This window comes from Aricia agestis, chromosome 9, assembly GCF_905147365.1.
Source record: "Aricia agestis chromosome 9, ilAriAges1.1, whole genome shotgun sequence".
NCBI classification, from domain to species: Eukaryota; Metazoa; Arthropoda; class Insecta; order Lepidoptera; family Lycaenidae; genus Aricia; species Aricia agestis.
In genome coordinates this window covers 17,535,964-17,560,733 of record NC_056414.1, presented here as the reverse complement: position 1 = coordinate 17,560,733, position 24,770 = coordinate 17,535,964, and the positions used below count along the sequence as shown (strand labels likewise).

At 38.6% G+C, this 24,770-nt stretch overlaps 3 protein-coding genes across 5 annotated transcripts in view; 1 reads left to right on the top strand and 2 right to left on the bottom strand.

Moving 5' to 3' along the window:
• Positions 1 to 1,092: 1,092 nt before the first annotated feature.
• On the bottom strand, positions 1,093 to 18,270 carry LOC121730572 (U2 snRNP-associated SURP motif-containing protein). Its single transcript, XM_042119681.1, has 17 exons — positions 18,024 to 18,270; positions 17,706 to 17,799; positions 17,056 to 17,248; positions 16,137 to 16,296; positions 15,791 to 15,956; positions 15,211 to 15,374; positions 14,657 to 14,722; positions 12,343 to 12,386; positions 11,700 to 11,920; positions 10,967 to 11,075; positions 10,197 to 10,439; positions 9,832 to 10,018; positions 9,411 to 9,585; positions 5,221 to 5,401; positions 4,632 to 4,845; positions 4,178 to 4,323; positions 1,093 to 1,312 (listed from the first exon to the last, which is right to left on the bottom strand). The coding sequence occupies exons 1-17, from the start codon at positions 18,096 to 18,098 to the stop codon at positions 1,114 to 1,116; spliced, it is 2,637 nt and encodes an 878-aa protein (XP_041975615.1). The 5' UTR covers positions 18,099 to 18,270; the 3' UTR covers positions 1,093 to 1,113.
• A 541-nt stretch (positions 18,271 to 18,811) lies between these two features.
• Positions 18,812 to 21,059, top strand: LOC121730566. 2 transcript variants are annotated; one of them, XM_042119673.1, is made up of 2 exons: positions 18,812 to 19,110; positions 20,179 to 21,059. In XM_042119673.1, the coding sequence occupies exon 2, from the start codon at positions 20,221 to 20,223 to the stop codon at positions 20,710 to 20,712; it is 492 nt and encodes a 163-aa protein (XP_041975607.1). In that variant the 5' UTR covers positions 18,812 to 19,110; positions 20,179 to 20,220; the 3' UTR covers positions 20,713 to 21,059. The 2 variants fall into 2 exon arrangements, with proteins under 2 accessions (XP_041975607.1, XP_041975606.1); XM_042119672.1 differs by lacking the exon at positions 18,812 to 19,110 and adding an exon at positions 19,861 to 20,024.
• The window catches only part of LOC121730555 (arrestin red cell), a 79,336-nt gene continuing 75,455 nt past the window's right edge, over positions 20,890 to 24,770 (bottom strand). For both annotated transcript variants that reach the window (XM_042119653.1, XM_042119652.1), the window contains exon 13: positions 20,890 to 24,392. In XM_042119653.1, coding sequence (XP_041975587.1) covers positions 24,305 to 24,392 — 88 coding nt within the window. In that variant the 3' untranslated portion in view covers positions 20,890 to 24,304. The remainder of the gene's footprint in view (positions 24,393 to 24,770) is intronic.

The window sequence follows — 24,770 nt, the reverse complement described above, 5'->3', positions numbered from 1 at the left end:
AATGCCATAAACTTTTTAAAATGTTATTGTTCAAAGCAAACTTTTTGTATAGCAAAAAAATGTATTTTGATGGTTCTTACGTCTAAATTCACGTGCAGCATCTTTGTAGTTAGGGTTTTTGATATTCCATATTTTGCCAATACGTACGGCTATATGGTCTTAGCATGTTAATACACGCGCCGCAGCGGCAGCGGCACCGCCATCGCCGGCGGCGCCGCTGCACACTCGTCCTTGTATGTCTATGGACCCTTTTCACGTACGAGACATACGAGACTAGTCGGACCCATGATCGCGCCGCGGCGGCGAAAAACGCTGCCGCTGCGGCGCCGTGTGTAAACAACCTTAGGGTCTATCGTGTCAAACCGCTGTCATATTATGTCACGATACAGCTGTCTCACGATATGGCCCTAAAGCTACATAGCGGCAATGAAATATCAAAAACCCTCCTTGACAATTAATAATTCTGCTGCATTATATTTTGTTTCGTGGGTTTTACGTATTGCCAAAAGCAGAATTTTATTATTTATATAAATTGAGCATAAACAAATTTTTATTTACATTTTACTACTTTTCGCATTTTTATTTGTATAAAGTAAATTTTATGAAATAATTTTAATGACTTATGGGTATTAAGTTATAGGAGCTGCGAGTCTCAATGTGTTAAAAGACAATTTTATTTTAATTTTAAGGTGTAGTTTATAACAACTAATTTGTGTGAATCGAGTATTACTATGATGCTTACCGCGCCTCCAAAGCTGCATGTTAACCCTTACCAATATTATATACAAGCGATTTTATCAATTTACTGGCTGAGATTTATTTACAGTTTTTTGTTTAATTGTATGAGGAGCAATAAAATGTATGAATTGAGATTTTTCGTTTTATTTGCCTCTATGTTATTAACTAAAATATCACAAAAATTTAATTCACTATGAGCGGGCACACATTGGGCATTTTGAAGGGCACTCGTACACATGCAAGCGCGCGTATAACGCTTCAATAGAATCCAGGGTTCTCAAAATGCGCGTTAGCAAAGCGCTCAATGTGTAGGTACAGCCAAGAAAAAATATTAGATTAATTAAAAACAAGATATTATATTCAGTGATGATTTATTCAGTATTTGTATTTGGCGTGCTTGTGTTTGCGCGCGTGCGGCGGCGTGGCGGGCGAGCGTCGTCTGTCCCGGTCCCGCCCCCTATCTCTGTCCCGCTCCCGCTCGCGCTCTCTATCCCTGTCTCTGTCTCGCTCGTGGTCGCGCGATCTGTCGCGATCCCTTTCGCGCGACCGCGACCGCGATCTACTCTTACGCTCACTGAAAAAAAATACCATCAGGTTTAAAAAATATTTTCATGTATTATAATTTATAATATAATTTATTTCAAAATTATTGATTGTCTAATGTCTTTGTCTGACAAGTGACGTTCCGTAATTGAATATAGAAATTGGAAACTTATTTTGTTGAGCATTGACTGCAGCCGTGCCAAATACCGAGTTGTTGCTAATCTTTTGTCAAATTGCCTTCCTATTGTGCGATTATTTACAGTCTGTCAAAAAAGAGGAGACGCTTAGGTAACTAATTTTTCTTTTCGCAATCAGTATTAAACAATAGTTTTTTCGCCTCGTACTTCCACTCACGTTTGCAAGTACACTTCAAATATTATAATTATGGCACATTCTATTATCTGATTTAATAAAGTTTTTCAATATTTTATGTAATTTATAATAATAATAACGTTTATTCAACAATATGACACAGCATTACACTACAATAATAAATTACACGTTACAATACAAAGAAAGGAAATTAAAACATCACATACGCAAAAGACACAAAATTATACAAAAAAGAGAAAATAAAAAAGAAGGAATAATTCACGAGACACGGTGATAAGTTAGTAGGTATGTATGCATAACATAAGGACGTAAACTATGGGGACATCCCCATAGTGCATAAGGGTCAGCCGTACAAGTGTATTGTTATGTCTATTGTAGAAAAAGATCTATTGTAGAAAAAGACCACTCAGGCTTATTACCGTGGTGTAGACCACAGTGCTTGGTGTTCTTTGGTACCTAATAACAGTCATCTAGAAATAGGGACCTATATGCACTCAGCGTTAACATTTTAACCTAAAGAAATTGTATTTTAAATATTACTTATATAATTATTATACATTCTATAAAGTTACATAATACGATGATATCAAATTATGAAGATAAAATAACAAATAAATAGATAGGTATTATTTATGAAGCAACGCGCGTGACTCATTGCTAGCTAAGCTATGGCAATTGGCAACGGCTATCCCAGCCCCCGCCGCCCGCGCCCCTCGTAAAACCCGTTCACTCACCATAACGCATATGGTTGTTGCCTGGGGTAGGTGCACCGCGCGCGCAGGCCTACCGGTCACCACTAATTTACTTTAGCAACGAACAATATACAGTGTACCTATTATTAATAAGTAATAACAATAATAATATAATGGTACAACGAGATGTACTAAGCGCAGAGCAGGAATTAAGTAAGTTGAAATATCATATTCTGTACCTGGCTATTACCTATTATAGCATCATTTATATATAAATTACATAGTTAAATAGACAATTAATAAACTAGATTTTTCCAAATTAATCCTTTCATATTGTGTCACTTATGATAAAATATAATAGAATAACTTGTACAGTTTTTGTGTTCATTTACAGGGAGTAGTAGTATAATATCTCTGCAAAGCCTGTACACATGAGTCCTGAAAGATGGCGTTTGACCTTGCAAGCGACTCTGGAACGTCCGTTAACCGCCTTGCGCCGGCTTACAATTTGAACGGTAAGTACCAAGATAACGGACTAGATAATATATTTATAATAGATAATTTCATCATAATAATATAAATTTCATAATATTTTAGTCCATAATAATAATTATATAAAATCAGTTCTAAATAAGTAAAATAATGTATAATAATAGGGTACTTCATTGGTCAAATAAATAATATTATAGGTAATATTATATTTTATAGTTAAATTACTGCGAGTTGTTCATTTAATAGACACGATTTGAGTCTTGATTTGAAATTGTTTATTGTTTGCAGAGTTCGAATTTGCGGCGGCAGAAGATTGTTCCAGACTTTGCTTGCGAGGTATCTGAAGCTGCCTTGGAAAACGGAAGTGCGGTGCGGAGTGATCATCAGATAGTTAGATCCCCTGGTGGTCATCGTCGGGTGTTTATCGCATGCCCACTGTAATTTATCATAAAGATAGGATGGTGTTTTAAATTTTACTACTCCAAATAGTAGGGTAGCAAAGTGTAATTGTCTGCGGCCATCCATTTTAAGCCATCTTAAGTTGTTTATAAAGGGCGTTACGTGAGCACGCGGGGGGACGTCGCAACAGTACCTACTGCACGCATTCTGTACTTTCTGGATAAGCTTTTTAGATCGTGCTAGAAGACACGGGCCTATCACCACGTCTGCGTAATTTAGGTTTGAGAGCACCAGGAACTCACAGAGGGTTCGACGCAGCGGTTCAGCTATAAAATTTCTTATCCTATATAGCAACTTTAACCTATAAAAACAACGACTAGCCCTTTTAACAACATGCTTCTCGAATCTAAGTCCTTCGTCCATAATCACCCCCAAGTTTCGCGCTTCAGTGATCTTTGTAATCTTTTCATTACCAATACGCACTAAAGGTTGCACCTGTTCAATTTTTTGGACTTGATGTTTTGTGCCTAGTATCATGTACTGTGACTTAATAGGGTTAAGTACAAGGGCGTTCGTATGTGCCCACTCCGCAATACGCATTAAATCCTCATTTAGATTTTTTATTGCAACGTTAACATCACATCCGAAATGTTATATATATTTGTATATCGTCACAATAAAGGTGGTATCTACTATGTTTGATGTGTTGGGTGATATCTGCTAAGTAGAGCGAAAAAAGACGGGGGCCCAACACTGTTCCCTGAGGCACTCCTCTGTCTACCTCTAATGGATCGGAGCGTGTCGATGTTCCTCTTTCATCTTTTATTTCAACAATCTGAGACCGGTTACTGAAAAAATCTGAGAACCAAGCTATGGTATCGTCGTCGAAACCACAGTATTTTAAATTTAAAATTTGTGTTCGGTGTCTACTCTTTTTTGACAAGCTATAAAAATGGTAGTAAAACGCAGTCGCGACTGACCTGTGTCGCGAGCGCTTGGGCGGCGGCGACAGCGTGGGCTCGCGCGACTTCTTCGACTTCTTGCTGGTGGTGGAGGTGTCGTCTTCGGGCGAGCGCGCCCCCCCGGCCCCACCCCCGGCCGCCTCCTCCTTCGCCTCGCGGATCGCCTGCACGAAAGTGGAAACTAAAAATTGTGGAATACTAGTCGTGGCCCCGTAAAAAATTGGTTAAAGAAGATGTTGAAGAGTCATGAAATTAAATTTTACATCAACATTGATAATGAAATTTGAGATACATATATTATACAAATGTATCAGCGCTAAAAGAGTATTTTTTCACTTTTGTATGGCCAAATTCATGACGCTATAAAAAAATGCTCTGTCAGCGCTGCTACTTTCACAGTGAACTCAATACAATCAATACTTAGTTTTGTTACACCTTGTATAATGATCATGCTTCAAAACTGTGTACGCACCTTCTTAATGAGTTTCCGCCTGTAGTGCTGCACCTGCGCGGCGATGGGCAGGCGCGCGCGTCGCGGCCGCAGCCCCCCCTCCAGCTCGTCGCCGTACTTGAGCACGCGCACCTCGATCTCGCGCAGCGTCTCGCGCCGCAGCACCGCCTCCTCGCCGCGCCCCGCCCCCGACGCCGCCCCCGCCCCACCCCGCAGCGGCGACTCTGCCCCCGCACTGTACATAATATGATTTATTGTATTTATTTATAGTTAATTAAATCGGGTGATCCTATTACTCAGATATAATATAGTAACACAGTTAATTAACGAACGGTCGTTGAACCTCTATCGTTCCCTTACAATTTACATGATTCCAAACAAACTTTGGTAATATCCATTCACTTATCAGAAACAACATTACATTCTCGATTGGCAGATAGAAAGGCGTTGTGTGCGTTTAACGCAGGGTATAGTGGGGACTCTGCTCTCGCGACGGAATGGCTATAATATGATGATGAAATATGTTATTGTAAAATTATACGCAGAAGTAGTTAATTAGTTTATAAAGTCCGGATAATCGAGTCTCTGTTATCATATAATAAAAAGTCACCTGTGCGGTGTCAGCGGCGTGGTGGGCGCTTCGAGCTCGGGCGAGCGGCGCTCGTCGGCGGGCTCGACGCTCTCCCAGCGCGACGGGACGAAGCCCGCAGCCCCCGGCCCCGCCCCCTCGCCCGCCCCCGCCCCCGCCCCGCACTCCGCCTCCAGCGGCACGCCGTCGATGTCCTCCTCCACTGTAATTAGCAGTATAAACTTATAACCCGATCGGGGATATGAGAAAATTAAAAATATCTCGAAACTAAAATAAACACACCGGCAAAATTAGAGGAACATAACAAAATTTTCATTTTTTTTTTAAATTGTTCACTGATTTTTATATATTTATTTATTTATTTACTAATTGATTATTAAAAAATAAATTTTATATAAATTTAGGGCATAAAAACGTGAAAAATAGAAAAAAATCAGCAAAAATAAAAAAATTAAGAAAATCTTTGAAATTTCAGTAGTAAGTTTTTAAGATAAATTCTCCATTTTTATTAAAGAAATGCCATGTTAAAAGCGTGTAATGCTGGTGTAATGCCTTCTATGGATCTCAAGAGGGCCTGGATACGCCATTCCATGCTTGCATTTTAATTGTCAATCATTTCCTGTGGGATATTCTCCTACTCCTCCAGTAGCGCCAACTCGAGCTCCTGGACACATTTTGGAGCTGGAGTTTTAACTCGTACCGTTCACCTATTGATGTGCCACACGTCTTCAATCGGATCCACATCCGTAGGTCACGCTGGCCTCTCCACCTGGGCTACGCCAGCATCGTTTAGGTAATAATGCCCGATTTTATTACTCTATGGACGCACATAAAATTGAAATTACTACCTAAAACTGTGTAAAAGGCACACCATGCAGTTCCAGGATGTCGGTGCTATAGCTCTGTACTGTCAAAGTACCATCATCTATAATCATCAGCTCCATGCGGGCTCCAAATCATATGCAACTCCAAGCCATTACGAAGCCTGCATCATAGGCCAGTGTTTCCGGTAAGTTTGATGGCCTGTAGCTTTCCTTATAATTTATCCACATTCTTTATCGCCTGTCAATACAATGTACACAGAATTTGCTCCCATCACTGTACAGCACAAGATTTCACTCACTTGTCTAATTTTGATGTTCACGCGCAAATCTTAGCCTGGCTCTTCGGTGTCCTGTCTCAAGTTTTGGTGCCCTTGCTGGCACTTTTGAGTTTAATTTAACTTCTTTGAGTCTTCTTCTTACTGTACAATCACTTACACGTTCATCTTGGACCTGTTCCGACAGGTTTCGTGTCTGCATAGCAGTTTGAGGTCGATTTCTTAAGTTTTGTTTCCTTACAAAATGGTCATCCTGAACTATTGTCACCCGATATCTGCCATGTTCTCGTCTCCGAACATAAGATCCAGTCTCTCTGAAGCGTTGAAAGTTACGATGAACCACGGAAGCCGACACACCTGGCCTGACTGACCGAACGGTAGGTGTGACCTTTCTCTATCGTGGTTACAGCTCTAGCTGTCGCAGATGCTGGGAAATCACTAATTTTGTATCTAAGCAATGTGTTCTTCCAAAAACCAAACAATCAAATGAGCTGAGCATACCTTGCACCCCGCTAAAATGCCATTCTTATCAGGAACACTTACAACGTCAATAATCGAAAAACACTTATTAGGGCATAATTGCTATAAAAACCTGTCAACTTGCCAGTTTTGTTCAATATTTTATTTCTTGAATGAGCTTAGAAGCTATAAAAAAGGCTTTCAGACAGCCCGGCCCACTTGAGTTCAAGTTTTGGCCCTTTTTACCAATGTTCCGCTAATTTTGCCAGTGTGTGTATTAGGGAAAAATTTTTAACAACAAAGAGTTTCCTGGAAAAGATCGCTTTTTAAGTAGTTTCAGTCATTATTTGTAAACCAATTAGATGTCAGCAATAAAGTGTTTATCTGTCTATAAATTTAGAGGTAAATTGGTAGGTAGTGTAATGCTCAAACTGTCGAAATGGAATCCACTCAGGTTCATGACTGTGGGTTTCACAGTCCCTGATATTCTGTGGACCCATTTTTTGTCAGCGTTGGACAGACTACTTCAGGCACACTGTAAGAATAATTATTATAAGTAGGTACTAATTGGTAAAAAAGAAATAAAAATAAATAAGTAATTAAATAAAAATTAAAAAAATATGTATTTATAACAGATAATATAATAATGTATCAAAATATGTAATAACATAATATTATAATATTATTTATATTTGCATAATATATAATTTTGTGTACATGTACTTAATTTAAATAAAAAATAAAATAAAATATCAATGAAACTGGTGGTGGCACCCGTGCCGCACCATGCAATTCGCTCTTATATAATATGGGAACGGCCGCATCGTGACCTTGTGACGCACTTTCCGCCTATCACTATATTATACCGCCACCTCAGGAATCTCTGCCTGGAGATAAGGAGTAAGAGAGAGGCGGTGAGGCGCGGGAAGCAGGCTCACGCCGCGCCGCACACCTGAGCTTCGGCCTTCGGACGCCGCATTCTGTACGCGGTCCCGTGGGACGCGGGTGACATCACAGTTATATAAATATGTACTTACACAATAATTAAAATTAGGGGTTTTAAGTCTATTTTAAAAATGGTACCGTCTGGTGTGCCCCAGGGCTCTCACTTAGGACCAATATTCTTTTTAATTTATGTTAACGATGACCTTAAAATCTACCGAGTTATAGGAAGTATGGCTGACACAGTTTTACTACAAGGAGATATTGACCAGGTGACTCATTGGTGCTCGTCAAACGGAATGAATTTAAATGTTGTGAAATGCTATTATATAAAATTTTCACGTAAACGTAATCCTTTCCGTACCATATATCTAGCAATCCTATAACTGAAGTATCTTCCATGCGTGATTTGGGTGTTATAGTTGATAGCAAACTAGATTTTCGAGAACATATAAATAGTATAACATCTAAAGCTGCTAAAATGGCTGGTTTTATAATACGACAGACCAAGTTTCTCAAAGATCCAGAAATACCGGTGATACTTTTTAACTGTTATGTTCATTCCATTGTTGAATATTGTTCTCAAGTATGGAAACCATTTTATTATGCCCACATTTCGAGAATCGAGACTCTGCAAAAACACTTCTTGTATCATTTATGTTACTCTCTAAACCTTTGTCAAAATTTAATTTCTTATGAAGCTAAATTAGCACACTTCAATTTAGTTTCACTGGAGCATAGACGTCGCATCTCCGATATTGTTTTTTTGCATAAATTAATTAACGGGAATTTAGACAGCACCCCACTTCTAAAAAAGATCAATTTATTAGTTCCTCGACCGGGCAGCCGTACTCGAAATAGAAAAACCTTTGACATACCTGTACACCACACAAATTATGGACAAAACTCCCCATTATACCGAATGTGTGCCTCATACAATAAGACCTGCGGTGAAATCGATATTTTTGGTACTTCTGTCTCATTATTCAAAGATAATTTATATAAAATTGTAAGCAAAGATTAGGTACAAGAATTTAGCACCATTTTTGTAACTTAGATTTATTTTGCATGTAGTATTCACTTCAAGAAGGATGTACACCACGTTATGATACTTACTAACTTGTATTTAGAAATAAGTTGTAAATGTGTATTATCTAGTTTAGTGAATCAATAAAAAAAAATACAAATTAAATATCAAGTACGGATACCATACACAATGTATAACTTAAAAACAAAAGTCACGAACAAATAAAGTGACAGCTTGTAAATAGGTTTCGATAGTGTAAATAACGATCATTTCATTAAAGTGATGACTAAATCGGTAAGTTAGAACTCTGCAGCATTGCGTCTTCTTATCTTGCACACCAGTTTGTTGATTTGCAATCTAGTGACAGAAGATAATTAGGAAAGAACATAACAATAATATTACCATGTCAACCACAATAATATTCATATCATAATATATTATATTATGTATGTTTTAGGTGAATTTTATTAATGACAGTAATTGAACCCCGAGACTAAAATATAATAAACAGCTGATATATTGTACGGGCAAGGACCCTATGTTCAATAACACATTAACTTGCCATAGATTTCCTTGTCTCGATGTTCACACAGTCGCTTTGACCACAATGTCGATCAATTTTATCACTACTATAGCTTAGTTTATAAATTAGTTTTCCATGTATTCTAAAATAAAAGTATTTACCGGGCACGCCATCTATATCCGGCAACGGGTCGGGCAGGCGCGGACGCAGCTCGGCCAGGCGGCGCAGCGCCGCGCCGTCCAGCGGCCCCGACCCGCCCGACTCCGCCGAGCCCGCGGACCCCGTCGGCGACGCCGCCCCCGCCGCCTCGCCCTCCGCACCCCCAGCACCGCCCTCCTAAAAACATTGTGTTACTTAATTTTTTGTTTGCATAATCTTTAGATTAATTAGTTTATTTTTCTTTTCAAATTGTGGAGAACTTGTAAAGACTTTTAATCTCTTCTCTCTTAATTGGAGCTCAAATTTTTAATATAAGTACTTAATTGATTTATTTAGAAGCAACAAGCAATAAGAGTCAATGGGAAAATTTTAGTGAAATAATATTATTTTGATTTGATTTTTGATATTGCAGTACGCCCATACCTTGTCCAATCCCAGGAAGACGTCATTGATGTGAACTAGGAAGTCAGTGGGGTAGACGGCCCAGTCGGCCCAGGCCTGCAGCACGCGGGTGACACGCGTGCGGAACCCCTCCCGCGCGCTCCGCCCCTCCAGCGCCGCCCACGCCGCATGCATGTGACGCATTATGTCCACCAGCCGCGACTGGAACCTGTGCACGATGAATATAAAACTTATTTATTGTAACTTAAATCTATCATAACCAAACTAATTTGCTATAAGTATAAACTCTTCAAATATTCATGTTCAAGATTAAATTTTATATAGTATATTTTATTTTCTAAATGTCTATCTGATGAAGACACAGGTAACAATACTTGGTTACTCACGCGGCGCGGTATGCACTGGCGTTGGTGAGCTTGGCGCCGGCGTTGTGCAGCACGTCGGACAGCAGGTAGAGTCGCGCGACGCGGCGCTGCGGGCGCGTGTGCGGCTGCGCGAGCGACTCCGCGACGCAGGCCGCCACCTCGCCCGCCGCCTCCGCGTGCTCGAGACACCACGCCATGGCCTCGCCCACCGCGCGCCGCGACGCCGTCAGACCGCGCACCAGCTCCTCCAGCCGGTCGCGCTGACTGGATAACATTATACATACATGGCTGTTTGGGGCAATTCAGACTGCAACGCGACGCGTAGATGCATTTATAAATTTGTACTGATTTGACAAAAAATTTGACATTTATAAATTTGTACTGATTTGATAGATTTAATCTATCAAATCTATACAAATTTAGAAATGCATCTACGCGTCGCTTTGCGGTCTGAATTGAGGCTTAAAGGTTCTTTTTTCGCAACATCATCAATGTGTACAGTTCACTAATGTATAAAATAGCCTAAGGTACGAAATGGTGACGGTTTTGGGTGAACTAACTTAGAATAAAAATGATACTTCAAATGATGAAGGTATAATAATTCCTGTCTTAAAACTGCGTCACGGACTAATATAACTGTATATAACTATGTATGTTTTTTATGTTTGTGTTCGCATATCTTTGGAACTACGTACGCATACGGTGCGGACAAATGTGCGATCAGCTGAAAAGTTACAACTTACAAATAAACATAAACGACGGTGGCAATAATTCTCTATGGTAATACTGACTTGTTGGAGAGCGTCCCGCGGATGTTGTCGGCGGGCTCGTCGTCCAGCAGGTCGTCGGGCATGCCCGCCGTATACATGTTCAGCACCGGCGGCCGCCACACCGACCCGCCTGGCACATACCACACATCACAAGGACATACTGACTAATACTACACATGCGAAAGTGTGTCTGTGTGTTACCACTTCACCGCCCAGCCGATTTTGCTAAAGTTTGGCCCATTATACCCAGCAAAATCGGTTGAGCGGCTTGGGTGTGAAGTGGTGACAGACAGACACACTTTAGAATCCCGGGAAAGGACATAGGATACTTTTTATTCCGGAAAAATATACGGTTCCCACGCGACAAACTAATTTTGGCGCACCGAAGTTGCGGGCGGCAGGCGTCATTTAGTCGCAACTTTGTTACACAATTCGCTTACCGCACGAAAGCCGTATCTGTCATTTTCCGAATATAAAGACTATCCTACGGGCTACGTCCTCTTCAACACGCTTTTATAACCTTGGTCTGTATGTATGTAACGGAATCTTTGAGCACGATGTTTACCTATCTCTAGTAGCCTAATTAATTCGAAACTTTGCATACGTATTAAGAGCTAACGACAATGCAATAATTTGTTAGAATTTTTTGAACCTAAATTTAAAAAACGTGATTCACAGCGTGTCTTTTTGTTTTTTTTTTAACTATTATTATCCATCAAATAATTGATTGATTGATTAAAGTCATTCGACATACCTTTAAACATCCGGAAGTCGTCGAGGCTCCAGAGCTTGGGCGAGTCGCCCTGCAGCATGGAGTACAGCTTCCAGCGGTAGTAGACGTGGGCGGGCGACTGGTTCTCGAACAGGAACCGGAAGTAGGGGTTGTTGAGCTCCTTGTTCATGATGATCGCCTCGAACATCGGCCCCTCGCGGATCACGAACTCCACCATGCGGTGGATCAGCATTAGGATGTTTCTGGGTGATAAAGATTTAGGCTGGCATACACGCGTTTTCCGATTTTGATTTCCGAATTAGTTTTCCTTATTACGAAATCTGAACGCATGGAATTTGGACGCACGCGTTCTTTTTTTTTTTTGCACGAGACGAATTTCGCACTTGCGTTTAGAGTGCAAACCGGCGCGTTCGCGAGTGAACAAAAACGAACGTTTCTTTATAAAATAAGGGGGCAAACGAACAAACATCCCTGATGGAAAGCAACTACCGTCGCCCATGGACACTCGCAACATCAGAAGAGCTGCAGGTGCCTTGCCGACCTTTTTAGAGGGAATACGCTCTCTTCTTAAAGGTTTACAGCTTGCTTAGCACGGGGATTTATATTCGAAGTAAATAAGATGCCACTTTTACACACAATTATATTTAAAGTTATTTGACTTTACCTTTCTGTAGGAACCACCACTTTCACAATAGATTGAGCGAGGATCTGAAACAAAGGTTATGAAAAATGTACACCAGTGTCCGATCCTTTTATGTTATATTTGGCTCTCAAATTTTTACCATGGTTATAAGGTGCACAATACGCTATAATAATAATAATAATAATAATAATAATCATTTATTCACTTGATGTGGTTTTACAAAGATGGTTTAATCATTGGTACGTACCTACACATCATACCATTACATTGGTGTGTGAATATTGTCACCGTAATAATTATATTTTTTGTTTAACTAAATGTCAAATATGCGTTACAAATTACATTTTTATTTCTTCTTATAATTAATCATTTTGGGTTTATTACATGATAGATAATTATTATTGTCAGCACTTACTTTAAATAATGTTAAAAAATAAATAAATCCAAATAGCAAATATAGTTCATTGTCAATAACATAAAATAAAAAATGTAATTATTAAAATTCCTACTTAAAAATAAATAATCATATTATGTTAATATATTAAATTTAGATTAAAAATTTAAAAAATCCAATAAATTTATGTATAAAATGTTTAGTAAGTACTCAATATAGTTATTGTGAATTTAAAAAGTCTCTAACAGAGTAATAACATTTGTCTATCAAATATTCCTTTAAAAGTTTTTTGAATTGTCCAATTTGTAAAAGTTTTATTTGCTCCGGTATTTTATTGAATATTTGAATTGCCATGCAGAATATACTTCTGTGCATTAATTCGGTATTGGCCTTAATACTTCTTAATCTATTATTGTGTCTTCGATTCCGTGGAATAGAAGCAAAGGTCTCAAATAATTCAGGATTATTTTTAACAAAAACCGCGATTTCGTAAATATATAAGGATGGAACTGTAAGGATTTTAAATTTCTTAAACCATGGTAAGCAACTATCTATCGTTTTCAATTTGAACATGGATCTGATGCACCGCTTTTGAGCTTTAAATACTAAATCACGTTGTACGGAATTGCCCCAGTGTATAATTCCGTAACGTAGATGTGACTCGGCCAAACCGTGATACGCTGTAATCAAAGCATCTGTGTTTATAATTGATGAAAGTCGAGAGAGTGCGTACGCGGATTTACTAATTTTTTTACATAAATTATCTATTTGTGTTTTCCAATTAATTTTACTGTCAATAAATAAGCCTAAGAATTTTGTATTAGTCACTTCTTTAATGTCAATGTTATTATAATTTATTCTTAATGTTAAAGGTGATAATTTTTGGCAGAATTGTATTATATTAGTTTTATTTAAATTAATTTTTAAATTATTGTTAGTCATCCATTCTATAATTAATTTTAATGTCATATTTATATCATATTCATATTGGTTTCTATCATTACATTCTATTATAACAGTGCTATCATCCGCAAAAAGGGACATATTTTTCTTTATAGCAAATGGCAAATCATTAATGTAGATATTAAATAATAAAGGACCCAACACACTACCTTGCGGTACGCCATACCTAACTGATCGCTTCTTGGAAAATACCTTTTCTTCAGTCTTTGTATTTTTGTTTAAGTATTTAATTTCAGTAAATTGCGATCGGTAACTTAAATAAGATTTAATTAATTTTAATACATTGCCTCTAATACCATACGCATTTAATTTCTTCAACAGTATCTCATGGTCCACATAATCGAAAGCTTGAGTCATGTCACAAAAAATTGCAGAAACAGGTATTTTTTTATCTACTTTACTTACTATGATGTTCAAAAAATCATATATTGCTCTATTAATTGTTTTATTTTTTCGAAAACCTTTTTGTTCCTTAGCAAATAAATGGTAGCTTTCGAAGTACGAGTATATATTTTTATATATGTATTTTTCCATAATCTTAGAAAAAACAGGTAAAAGAGCAATTGGCCGATAGCATTCTACGTTTTCACGGTTATCTCTTTTAAATAATGGTTTTATGATGGCCGTCTTTAGTTTGTCTGGATAAATACCTGTAGAGATACTTAAATTTAATATATGGCATAAGGGTTTAACAATAATAGTTTTTACGGATTTAATTATTTTGGTTGATATGTCATCGTATCCCATACTATTTTTACATGGCAATTGTGAAATAATGTCTATAATGTCAGAGGGAATGCAAGGTGCCATAAACATTGATTCGCTGCGTCCTTTAATATTTGCACAAACGTTCTTACCATAATCAGATATTGGATTTATTTTATCGATGAAATAATTATTAAATGTATTGGCGATTTGATCTGGGTTAATTATTGTATTGGATTTATTAATTAATTTAGTAATATAATACGCTTTTACCTGTTCATACTTCTCCTTGTCTTCCGGGTCGCTGGGGTAGTGGTCTCCGGGCCGCACGCGGGGAATCTGTGACGCACAACAATAATACAGAATAAGCTTCCTCATTGCTGGCAGTCATCCTATTATTGGCACCTTACATTTGTTTGAAGATAATATAAAGGGCAATAGTAAAACTATCTCTAGTATGAACTCTTATGGTGATCGCACATTTAGCAGCAAAACTCATTGTATGAATTGATGTGAAACCTCGCACATTCGTCCGCACCGTACACGCCGCATTTCGTGTACTATGCGGCGCGTCCTGACAAATGTGCAATCAGCAGCTATAATGACAATAATTGTTTTTATTTTTACCATAAGTTACTAAAATCAAATAGAGCTTAATTATAACCCAAGAGCCAGCAACAGCCAGACCTTCGTCGTTTTGTAAAAGCTGAAAGTTTGCCTGTATAGAGGTAAGAACGTTATGGTTTCGGTTGCGGTTACTTTAGGAGGTATCCAGTTCCGAAGGTCAAATATAACCTAACCTAACCTTCGATAAAGTATAGGTTTACCTTGTCAGCGAGGTGCTTGGGCGGTTGCGCGTTGAAGGGCAAGCCGGAAGGCGGCGGCGGGCGGCAGGGCTGCTGCAGGACGGGCGGGATGTAGATGGGCACGGGCGGGATCACCACCGCCTTGCCCCAGCCCAGCTTCATCTCGTAGTTCATTATCTCCTTGCCTGAAGAAGAGATAAAACTTTAGGGTTTATAAGTGTCCATTATACAGGGTGTAACATAACAAAGCGATAACAGTTCAGGGTGTGTATGTGTTCCTTGTAGAGAGTTCACTGTGATAGTAGCAGCACTGAAAGACCTAATATTTTTTATTTGTATGGGCAAGCGCCCTAGCATTATGAGTTTGCTTAAACAAAAGTAAAAAAAAAATGGTTTTTCAGAGCTGGTACTTTCACAGTGAACACTATACAAGGAACACCATAAAGTATCACTTTGTTTTGTTACAAACTGTAGAACTGTTTTAAGGCCGACTTAATCTTACCACCTTATCCTTTAAATAAAAAAAAATTGTTTTGTATCTGGATACCGTTGATGTCCCTGAGTGTGGCCTTTAAAAAAATGGAGTTTAGTCTATGGATACCGTTGATGTTCCGGAGCGCGCGCTCGCCGTCCTTGCGCGACATGAAGGCGACGAAGCCGCAGTTCCGGCCGCGCGCCTTTTCCTCGTCCGAGCGCGGCCACATGATCTTGATGCTGGCGAGCGGCCCGTACCGACCGAATATCTCCATCAGCTGCTGCTCTGTTATCTGAAATGATTTTTTTTATATTTTATATTTTTTATTTAAAGAAAACAAAAGACCACAAAAATTATATAGAGTACAGCAAGGGAAGAAAATGCTTAGGAGTATCCATAGACAGACAGACACATCAAACATTAAAAAACTTATTAGTTGTAATAGCTTTAATTTTTTTATGTTTTATGTTACCTTGGGGTTAAGATTGCCGAGATACAAGTTGGTGGTGTTGGGGTCACCGGTGTCGTAGGAGCCCACGTCTGGCAGCATGTCCAGAGCGGGCTCCACCGGCATGCCCTTGTCCCGCAAAACATTCTTGTACTTGTGACGCTCAGAACGTTCTTCTTGTATTCTGGAAAGATTGTAAATAATATACGTCACCATAGAAGCATAGAAAAAAGAGGGGAAGTAAGTTATCTTCATACAAAGGCACCGCGCGCGGCTTGTATGTGTGCGCCATAGTATCAATGCGTCACCACATAGGGCACACAACAAATTCTCGGCCAGATTTAGAGGCTGGTACCACCGAGATTTTGTTGTGTGCCGTACGTGGCAACGCATTGATACTATGGCGCACACATACAAGCTGCGCGCGCTGCCTTTGTATGAAAATATCTTACTTCTCCTCCTTTTACTATGTACAGTACCTTACTGTACACGGTACAGTACGGTATTTACCTTCTATCTACTACTGATAGAAGGTAAATACCATACTGTACCATAAATATATACACATCAATAATTATTTTTTTTAGTTTTAGGAGTTGTCATGTTTTAAGTTATGACATTTTTCATCTTTGTTGGTTGTTTGGAAGAAAAGGCTTAACCCATCAAGTCCTGCGGCCACAAAACAATTAAATATATTTTGTGTCTCGTTTCCCACAATCTAGGGATTAAAGTGGTAAGTCCGCCAATTTACAAGTACAGATCCTACTTAACAGATCCTACTTTAAGATTTTTATTTTAATTTATCAATACAATATTTAATTTTGCTTGTATGATTTATTACTTTTAACATAACCCAAAGTGGTCCCTACATCCTTTTAATATTTCTTTTGCAGGCTATATTCTGTAACATTTATTATTATTATTATTAATAAGTCACACTTACTGTCTCAATTCCTCTTTAAAGAGTTCTAAATTACTTTTCTTCTTATCTCCACTCTTTTTGTTCCTAGGTCGGCCGGGGGGCTCATGTCTGGGACTGGCTAGAGTCCTCACAATTTCTGCCTCAGTGACTGTTCTCTTCTCGTCTAGCCGGGAGACGGGCTTGTATAGTTTCCCCTTCTCTGAGGTATCTTCCTCTGGAAAGATGATGAAAACCCAACATAAGTATATATCAACTGAGAAGGCACACATTTCTCTTAAAGAAAGACTTCAAAAGAAATTCCTGTTCCATGTAATTTTTACAGAAATTATTAATATTATTTTGTTCTTTTTTTAAAGTTCTGAAAAGGTAAGATATTATCTATGAATAATAAAAACTAAGGAATCGTAACTCCCATACTATTACTGTTTTAAATTTGGTTTCTTTTGATCTGTCATGTAATATCAGCCTAGTACCGCTCAAGATCACCTAAATATTGTGAATGTATTAAAATGTGTACCTAAGGTACATTTTTTTGACAAGTATTGTGGAGCATGTTTTTTGATGGAGTTACTTTTCCTTAGAAACTAGTTTGCACAGTGTTCAGCAAATAAGAGCATAATATCAATTTTTTAATATGAACTTTACTGGTATACCAAATAAGTTTTACTCACTCCTAGCTCCTGCGTCATATGTGCCTGCTTTGACCCAGACTTTAGAAGTAGTGCTGGGTACATCTTGGAAAGTTTCCACAAATTCTTTGAAAACCTATAACCATTCAATGTGTTATTATGGAAAGTCTTGAGGTAGTGCTGGGAAAGTATATGGGTAATGGGTTTTTAATTCAAGAAAATGTAGGATTGCCTTGTGATAAACAAATCTCTGCGCCAGAAATTGCTAAGAATTGTTTACTAGATTATTAACTCAGACATGTATAAATATTAACAAGGTTTAAAAGAGTTTGTTTAAAATACTGTTGAGTTGTAGCTTACATGGGCCGCTGCCTCCTCTTCTTCCTTCTTTCGAAGCTCTTCGAGTTCCTTTTTAGATAAGCCTCGGCCTGCCATTTCTCAAAAAATTTTACTTACAAACACTTACACAACATACTACATATTATTATTACTTGGTAGCTACATTAATTTTGTTACAAAACATGTAACATCGTTGTTTTGTGATTCTTTATAATATTTTTATTTTGGAATACATAACCTCAAATCGTGGTTTGACGGTGTTTGACATTTGACAATGTAATTTTTTTAATTTCTTATGCTGCGTTTCACTACCTTGCCGAGCCTCGGCAAGCGTCCACAAGCACGAGCGTGGAAAGAGAGTATTTGGCTTGGCTTGCGTGAGCTTGCGAACGCTTGTATAAAATCGCTCGCGCACGAAGGGTTCCGTACCATCCCTTTCAAATCAATCTAAGAAAAAAGGGATGACACTACTATAGAGCGTCAAGAAAGTCATGACAGACGGGAAAATTTTCTAAACGTAATCACGCGTAAAAGGTGTATTTTTTCCTTTGTATTTTTACAGAGAACGCTTATTACATTTTAAATATTGTTTTTTAACCTTGCACATTTTTATCTCGAATTAATAAAGTTCTCTTATTTTTTATTTCATTTAATTTTTAAATGAAATAAAAAAAAGAAAAAAATTCCCGCCTGCCATGACTTTCTTGACAGACTATAAGATGCCACTTTTTAGTTTTTAATTTCTTCACTTTGTTGACAGACTAAAACAGACTAAAATACACCAGTGACGCATTCACAAGCGTGTAAACGACTTCCAAATGCAAAGCGAGATTTGTAGACGCTTGTGCCTTGTGAACGCTTGCTCAGGCTTGGCAAGCGTGGAAACGTAACAATATATCTTATTTCGCGTTGATCGATCGTTATCTTTTTGTTATGCAGTTCTTCAGCATCACATTAATCAATATTGAAAAAAAGTGAGAAAGTGGGATGTGGGATGTTTTCTGTTGTTTTGGAACTAAAAGGTAAAATTGAAATATTATTTTTACCTGTGATTTTTCCAACGAAATCATAACGAAATATACTTTGCACTTTCCCCGTATAATTTTATGTAAGTACCACGTACGTATACATTATTTTGATGTTTTGTTTTATGTAAATCTATGTGGGACGTGCGTATTTTCACGCGTTGACGTAAATTTGCACGTCACGACACCTGCAACGTACCGCATGAAGGTATACTTAATACTATCCATCTATGACGTACCGTGCCACGCCGCACCGTTCCACGTGGTTCCACGTTGACGACGTCGTGACGTGGAGATGTGGACAGGCCGTTACGCAACTTACGCATAGAGAAAAATAATACACGTTATGCATGTAATGCTGAATTATCGTCTAGGGATTGCTTAATGCCATCATAAAATTGAGTCTCAGTATATTTTTAACCGACTTCCAAAAAGGAGGAGGTTTTTTTTTTCTTCTATTTTGGCAACTTGACACATAGGATGAAGGAGGAGGTTATGACCGGATAGTCCTGCACTCCCTCCTCAGTGTCGTCGCTAGACGGGTCTACATTATCAGTGTTATTAAAAAGATAAAACCGACTTCAAAATTGTACGTAATTTAGAATTAAAACTCCCTATCTCAAAAACTACTGAACAGATTTTAAGAAACTTGAATTTTTCCGTAGGTAATTTGAACAACAGACAAAACTATACAGTTTTCCTTTTTCTAAATTCTGTATTTCCTGCATCAGTTCCTCTGCTATCACTCCATTTAGCTCTTGAATTAGGCACTTAAAAAGTTTATTCAAAACCATACGCTTGTCCATGGTTGCCTACTATGCACTGGCCTATACAAAGCTACTTCGCGTGATCTTTTTACGTTTGAACGCTGGCGCAAGTACCTGCGCAAGTACTCGCGCAAGCTACTGTGCATCGTCTGCAACGGGCATAGTGACAGTGCACAGTGTATCGACGTCTTGTTTGTTATCAAATTGAACACTGGGGAGGGATAATATTGGTATGTTTAATATTATAAAGTGGTGAAACAGAATCAAGTAGGTAATAATAATGTAGTATCCTTTTTTCAATTTATGTTTTTAGTTAAGTAGCCTACTTGTTTCTTTTTTTTGTATTATAATAGGATCTCCAGAGATATTATTATTAATTTGCAGTGGGCTGTCTACCTACTACCGACACGCACCGAGCCAACTGCTATGTCTGGCGATATACAACTGCTGGTCCAAGGCTTAAAGGAACTCCAAGCTGCTAAGTTCGACACTCGGGCGGACATTCTAGCGAGCTGCCACCAAACCGGCCGAGTTCTAGATCTCATATACGATTTGGGCACAGATAAAACTGTAATATCAGACGAAAACAAAGCTATCATAGGCCCGCTGCTCGAAAGCTCGATAAAGTCTATCGAAATCGATGTGAAAAGTTCTGCGCTAAAATACAGGAGAAGATTGGACACGGAAGCTCTGAGAAAACGGTCCGCGCTCCAATTTTTGATCGACGATTTTGGTGATTTCCCAACGAAAACTCAGGGAAAGAAGTTCTCTGAGTATTTCTCGGATATAAATGAGCTAATCGCGATCCTAGACGATTTGATCTCCAAGTGGAAAGGACGACAGGATCCCGACGATCCGTCGTCTGATCGCGACGAAGCTGACGATTTACCGGATTCACATACGTGGTGGAAAGACTAACTTCAAACAAGTAGTTCGAAGTAAACTAAATTCATCAGGCGACTAAATATTTCCTTGTGCGCGAGCTAGCTCAAATAACTAATTAAGTATAATATATTTACTTATTAAAAATGGAAGCAGTCAGCAGATACGTTACCGGCTGCGGACGGATGTAGAAAAATATTGAAAATAAACGAGTTGTATTTTTGTAGCTTTATTGAAATTAGGTATAATGACTTACACAATTGAATTGATACAAATTTCATGTAAACTCAGGCAATAAATAAAATGGAAACAGATTTACAATCATAATATTATATTGTGTATTCAAATTACAGCTCATTTTGTGTCTGGATCTCAATTCGGTACGTATATAGAACAAAAAAATGTGTGAGGTAATTCCTTCACCGTATACTCTGGATGTATGCGCGTGCTAAAGTCGTCACAATTATACAGCAACTCATAACTTACAAATACGAGGATAATAATAAAATAACATCGTAATAATAGTCAATAATAAAAAGCGATTAATATACATAGTTCGTTACCGAGGAATACATTATGTTACAACATATATTCTATTAAATGCAATAACAAAGATTGTACTATAATTCACTAAACTTTATCAATGGCCGTCGCGAGCCACGATCTCGTCTCGAGTGCGAGTTTTCGTCGCTACTAACCTTAGGAAGGTAACTACGATCAGCAGGCTTAGCATGACCACAGTAGAAATGCGAAAGAATAAAAACACTGACAGTTTTTGTGGACAAACTGACAGATTGCCTTTGTTAATCCATCACTTTGTCTACTTTACCGTAAGAATAAACCTTTCTATGGTGATTGGTGACCATGCGAAGCCTGCTGGAGGGTATAAAAGTAGTTGCCATTCGCCCCGGGGCGCCGTTTTGATGGTATACAAATCGTAGTTAACTTCTCGACGGGGAGTAGCGACGACGACTCGGGCTCAGAAGTGGGGCGTGTTCACAGCGAATGATGCGCGTAGATCCTTGACGGAACTGTTGACGACCATGTTGATCTAGCGTGCGCTCAAATTTTCGTTGTGAACTCGCCCTAAACAAGGGGTGAGAATGACTTTTTTTTCCAAACTATACCGTTATTCAATAAGGCTTCAATTACTCATAATCGGAGCCTTATTTAATAACGGTAAAGTATCAGAGATGGTAAAGTGTCTCAGCGGGATATATTGCATTCGCTAGTTTCGATAGCGAAGTTAGCTGTATTAAAAATGTATGAGTCTTGACCTAGTACGTCAAGACTCATATTATATCAGGAGCGCCATTAATCATGTACTACAACATGATTCATGGCGCTCCCGATATATCCTGTCCCATATACTTTTGATATTATAATTCGCTATCTAAACTAACTAAGGCAATACGACTAGGTTCGTCTTCGGTCCTGCTCACCCCCCGACACGAGTGTGAACATTCGGCAGCGACCTACACTTGTACTGACACCCGGCTTACCCAGCCGCTTGATATACATGTTCGAATTCCAAACTCAACGATCGTAATTGAAAAAGCATTCAAAAAATAATTAATATAATATCATATCGCCAAAAGGATGTACAATTATTTGAACATCGAACGCATATAACGAGCTAAAATACATCGTCGTGTAGGTTCAATAACGTTTTGTGTTCTACGAGTCTTTGGGAACGGGAAAAATCGATTTTTATGAATATTTTATATTATTCGATAAAGTTACGATTACGCAGCCGTTGAATACTCCCTCTTGACACCCTAGTATGTTACCGCCTCCTAGGGGCGAACGAGTAAACATGTCGCCCGGTAAAAAGGGACAGTCGTTTCCCGCAACGTCACAGTATGTAAATATAATCGTGCAACTATACCATTGAAGTTACCGTTTAATCGCTCGAATCTACGGAACCGATGAAAATGTTGTACTGTCTTTAAATAAAGATAACCTCAAAGTTACACGAGGTGCGTGTCAAACGCGGCGACCCAAGTGAACAGACTAAGAACTACTCGCAAACATTATTGAACGTAAACGAGTGCGACGTATCAGTGAATACATTTAATATAAAACACTACATATAAATTTACTGTGCACTATACGTTGTACTTATACGAAAGTTTGTGCACTAGACAGAGCCGTTTGCGCAACGGAATTTCGACTATAAACCATTACGATAGAGTTCGTTATCGTTAGTACGATAGACGAACGCTCAACATATACACTGTACAGGGATCGAAATAGTTCGTGGACTTTACAATAATTGATAATTATAACGAGACGAGCACTGGCACGTACGCGAGCCGAGTTACACAATATGTACTTAATACGTTTTTACGATCGTATACTTTTTAATAACTTTAGTACGGGTACGTTTGTGTGAAATAATGCTCGTATACATGACAGTGTTTGCGTCTGTACGTAAATTGCTTACGTTTCGTTTACACGGAGGACGCAAAATATACCAAAAGACCGTAAGACATTAGTTTAATAGGAAATGAATATTACGCAAAGGTCGCAGCAGAGGGCGCTGCTAGCACATACAGTTAATAATCGGACCAAAATCCGACATGTTGCACATAATATCATAATATTGACAGATACATTGTCTAAGGTCTAATAAAACATCTGCTAACTGTATATGCTGGTAATGCCGCTAGCGTCAACACATTGCAGTAATATATCCTATCATAAGGCCCGCTTGAATCAAAATCGTTTAAATGTTTATCAAATATTATGTCTTCTCAGCAAAAAATATACACTTTCCTTGCAATGCAATTGAAACCGGTCTTGTAAAACACTAAAATTGTAAAAAACAATATAATAAAGTTGAATAAGTGTCAGAAAAGTGTGTAATTTTTGCTTTGAAACATGAATTTTCACCAAGAAGTTACATTACATTCAATATCGACATGTCTTCTCTTTCGTAAATTCAGAGAACGAGCAAATAACATGATATTTGGACTCTGTTAAGCATATTTTGTGTATTATCAGCAGTCATGTTCTTTAGATCATTCAAGACTGCATTCAGAACTCAAGATTTTTTTGTGGGTGCTCAACAGCGACCATTATATTTAGCTTTCGCCCGGCTTCCGAGACAATATATTATGCCTCGCAAGACAATATATCGACGTCGTCATCCTCCATGTATAATGTATAAGTAATATCATATCTATAAAACTCTAGCCCCGACTTGCTTGCCAGAGGGACGCTCACTCGAGACTCGACAGTCTTAAAACAGCGTATGCAAAACTCATGAAGATGTCCGCGCGCACACGTGTTGCCGGTCTGACTAAAGTCTTGTCTCGAGTGAGCGGCAGTTTAAAGTTCGCCAGCCCCCATACACATCACGCTCAGTTTTGCCGAGTAATTAAGGCGAATATTTACGGATTTTTCTTGGACCGTCCAGTCTGCGACGATCGTGAAACATTCGAGATCCAATTTAATCTAAGCGTAAACTAAAAGTATACATTCGATTCGAACAAACTGAGTCGTTCGTGGTTCACATTTAAATTAAACTGGATAGTAAAGATTATAGCGGCGAGGCGCTGGCTGGAGACGAGGGGGCGGGGCGCGGGGCGGGTGGTGGGCGGAGCCCGGGCGCGGTCCGCGGGAGTTACGCGTCGGTCTCGCCGCCCTTGAGTCGTAGCCGCGCGAAGTCCTCGAATATGATATCGTCGTCGTGATCCTGACCGTTTTCGTCTCTGAAAAAAAACCAGAATGTTTAGACTTTTAAGAATGACTACCGAAATTTGAATCGTGTTCGGGCTCGTTGTTATATTTTTATCGTTGTTTAAAAAAATCAATAAAATTATGTCAAACGGTATTGTCTAAGTGTGAAAATTATCGAGTAGGCACGCTCTGTGCAAATACTAGTTAACTAGAGGCAGGGTCCCAATTTTAGTGTATATCAAAGTAATCGTCGCTTTTGATATCAAACTCATAACTAAATATAAATGTTAATTCGCTGGGATATATATCAGCCAAGATGGGATTATCGGTACCGAGACGGAGTATGAGAACGGTTTCACGGCCTCAGTGTGGCCAATGCCAATGTGTGCGTTTGAGCGTGTATGTGCGTG